Here is a 2,535-nt window from a genome sequence, read left to right on the forward strand (position 1 = left end):
CTCGGGCTCAGGGCTCCTGTAGGAAGAAAGGATCATTTCCCTTCTCTGTTGTGAGGCAGTGGTGCCACCTGGGGCTGTGGGCGCTCACAACTCCTGGCCCTTCGCTCTGCAGTGGCCGCGTCTATTTTGGCAGCGCTAGAGGGAGGGCGCCTCTTATGTAAGGCTGTGTGTCTGCAGGGTGTGTGCAGGCTGCTGCCTCCCTGCATTTGGCAGCCTTTCGCTTTTAATAGCAGCTCCTTGTCAAGGTTGGGATGAGCCTAGAGTCCCCTCCCTGGGGAAGGGGCAGGGATACTAGCACCCCAACCCCATGGGTGGGCCCAGTGGCTCCAGGGTCACTGTGTGACCATGAGGAGGCCCAGGGCAGCTTCTCCTCTCCTACTCAAAGCCCTGCTCAGCCCTTGGCCCCCTTGGCCTGCCCCGCCCCCTCAAAAAGCTCAGGCTGCCTTCCTTAGTCTCCACCCCGCGCCCAGCCCTTTGCTGGTATCCCCCCCCCTCCCACTTTCCTGTGGTGATTCGGCCTCTCCTGTCTAATCCAGGGTTCAGCCTGCCCTGCGGCACCTGGGTGTGGGGGGGGCCCAGCCGAGATGGGTCCTGGGTGCTGAATACTCATCCCACCACCCCAGGGGCGTGGAGTCTGCTGACCTCCAACCTCAATTTTTCAGTGAGGAAGAAAGGACTCGCTTCCGGGACCTACTGGCCAGTCCCGCCTACAGAGCGAGCCCCCTGCAGACCATCGGGCAGCAGCTGGCCCGGCAGATGCAGCTGGACGGCGGTGGCCTGCTCTGACCTGGCCTGGGTGTGCCGTGAGCTCCAAGGATGCACATGAGGTGCCAGAGAGGGTCGACTCCTCGCCATTATCACCTGGATCCTGGAGGCAGCCTCCTCGGCCTCCTGCCCCCTCTGGGGGTGAATAAACGCCATGAACTCAGGCAGTGGGACCGCGCTTCCTTCTGTGCCTTGGCTGTCCCGTGAGCAGGAGTTACTGTCACCAGTCCCGGGTTTGAAGGTTGGGCTGTAGAAGCATTGACGTAAACCTTCAGTCTGAGGATGTGGAAGGGGGTGGGTGCCTTTCTCAGACCTTCGGGAATGAGATGGGGTTTGTGCTCTGCGGGGACCAGCTAATCATGACCTCAGGGGCAGGGGAGGATGTGGCTCAGGAGGGTGGGCCCTGGGTCCTCTGCTCGAGGTCCCTGGTCACTGGTTGCTGGAATTGCCTCGGAGCCTTGGCTGGTGTGTGGGGCCCACCCTCACACGGCTGGACGATTGGACTGATGGCTGCATTGGGGTTGCGTGTGGCCACCTCCCCGGCATCCAACATGCCGACGCGTCACGTGCCAGGCCTCAGAGGGTCTCAGGCCCCATGTGTGCTCCACGCACTGGCTTTCTCCAGGTTTCTCCTAGACCGGGGGGGGCGGGGGGCATGGAGCCCATGCAACATCAGCCAGTGGGGTGCACCCCTCCAGGTCCTGTGCTGCTTGAAGCCAATTCTTGTACAAACGGCGGCTGTGCTGCTTCTGGAACGTTCCTTGTGCAGCGATAAAGCCGGTGCCGGCAGTCTGAGCTGAGGTCACTGGGCTGAGACATGGGGGCTCAGCCCCTCCATGCTTCCATGGGCTCTCGCCCGGTGACTGGGGTTTTCCAGGGTGCCTGCTTCCAGGATATCGGGAGAGCCAGCTGGCTGGCGGAGATAGCAGGACGCCGGCCTTCCGGGCCTTTCTCTGATGTATTCCTAGGGCAGCTGGTCCCCTGCTCCTGGACCTGAGACAGCGCGTCTGCATGAAGAAAGACGCTTCTTAATTTCAGTCAGAGAGACTCGGCCAAACTGTTTTCTTCTAAAGATGTTCAGATAATGTTGGTTAAAATGACAATTACATGCATATTCCTGATGTTGGCCTGTGTTTCTTAAGTTTTTCTTAAGATTGGAGACATCATAATTGTAAGATTCGTGGTACAAAAACAGTGATTACTTGTGTTTCTGAGCCCAAGTATTTTTCCTGGTGCCAGAGGCCTTGGACCATGGAGTCTCCGTGGGGCCTCACGACAGGCCTGGAGCCTTACCCTTACTGTCCCCTGTACCCAAGGGGTGGCCCTGGGAACCAGGCAGGCTGGGCACTGGCTAGGACCTTCTCTCCGAGGGGAAACTGAGGCGCAGAGACGGGGAGGCCCCCCACTCCCGTGACAGGCTGAGTGGTGGCCGGGCTCGGGAGCTGTCAGTGCTTTCCCCGATGCCGCCTTCAGAGCTTCCTGATCCCCCTTGACCACCACTTGCACACTTGAGCTCTGCCCTCAGCTTAGGTCAGCGTGGAGCTCAGGGTGCCCTGGGAGGAATGCCTCTCCCTGCCTTTGTGCCTGGGCGTCTAGCACAGCGGTGATCACTCCCACCTCAGCGTCTCTCCTGGGCTGGGGAGCCGATTCTAATTACATCACAAAGTTTAATTAGAGGACCCAGTACCATCAGCCCTCTGGCTGCTGGGCTCCCTCGGGACCAGCCGCAGCTTTCCCTCTGCCTCCTGCAGGTGCCCCCCCCCCGCCCCC

At 60.4% G+C, this 2,535-nt stretch overlaps 1 protein-coding gene across 1 annotated transcript in view; it reads left to right on the top strand.

Moving 5' to 3' along the window:
• The window catches only part of LOC102765035 (protein FAM207A), a 13,082-nt gene extending 11,196 nt beyond the window's left edge, over positions 1–1,886 (top strand). Inside the window, exon 4 of the mRNA XM_006766407.2 lies at positions 663–1,886. Within this exon, the coding sequence (XP_006766470.1) occupies positions 663–786 (124 nt within the window). The 3' untranslated portion in view covers positions 787–1,886. The remainder of the gene's footprint in view (positions 1–662) is intronic.
• Positions 1,887–2,535: the final 649 nt, after the last annotated feature.

Source organism: Myotis davidii, unplaced genomic scaffold (assembly GCF_000327345.1).
Source record: "Myotis davidii unplaced genomic scaffold, ASM32734v1 scaffold3142, whole genome shotgun sequence".
NCBI lineage: Eukaryota > Metazoa > Chordata > Mammalia > Chiroptera > Vespertilionidae > Myotis > Myotis davidii.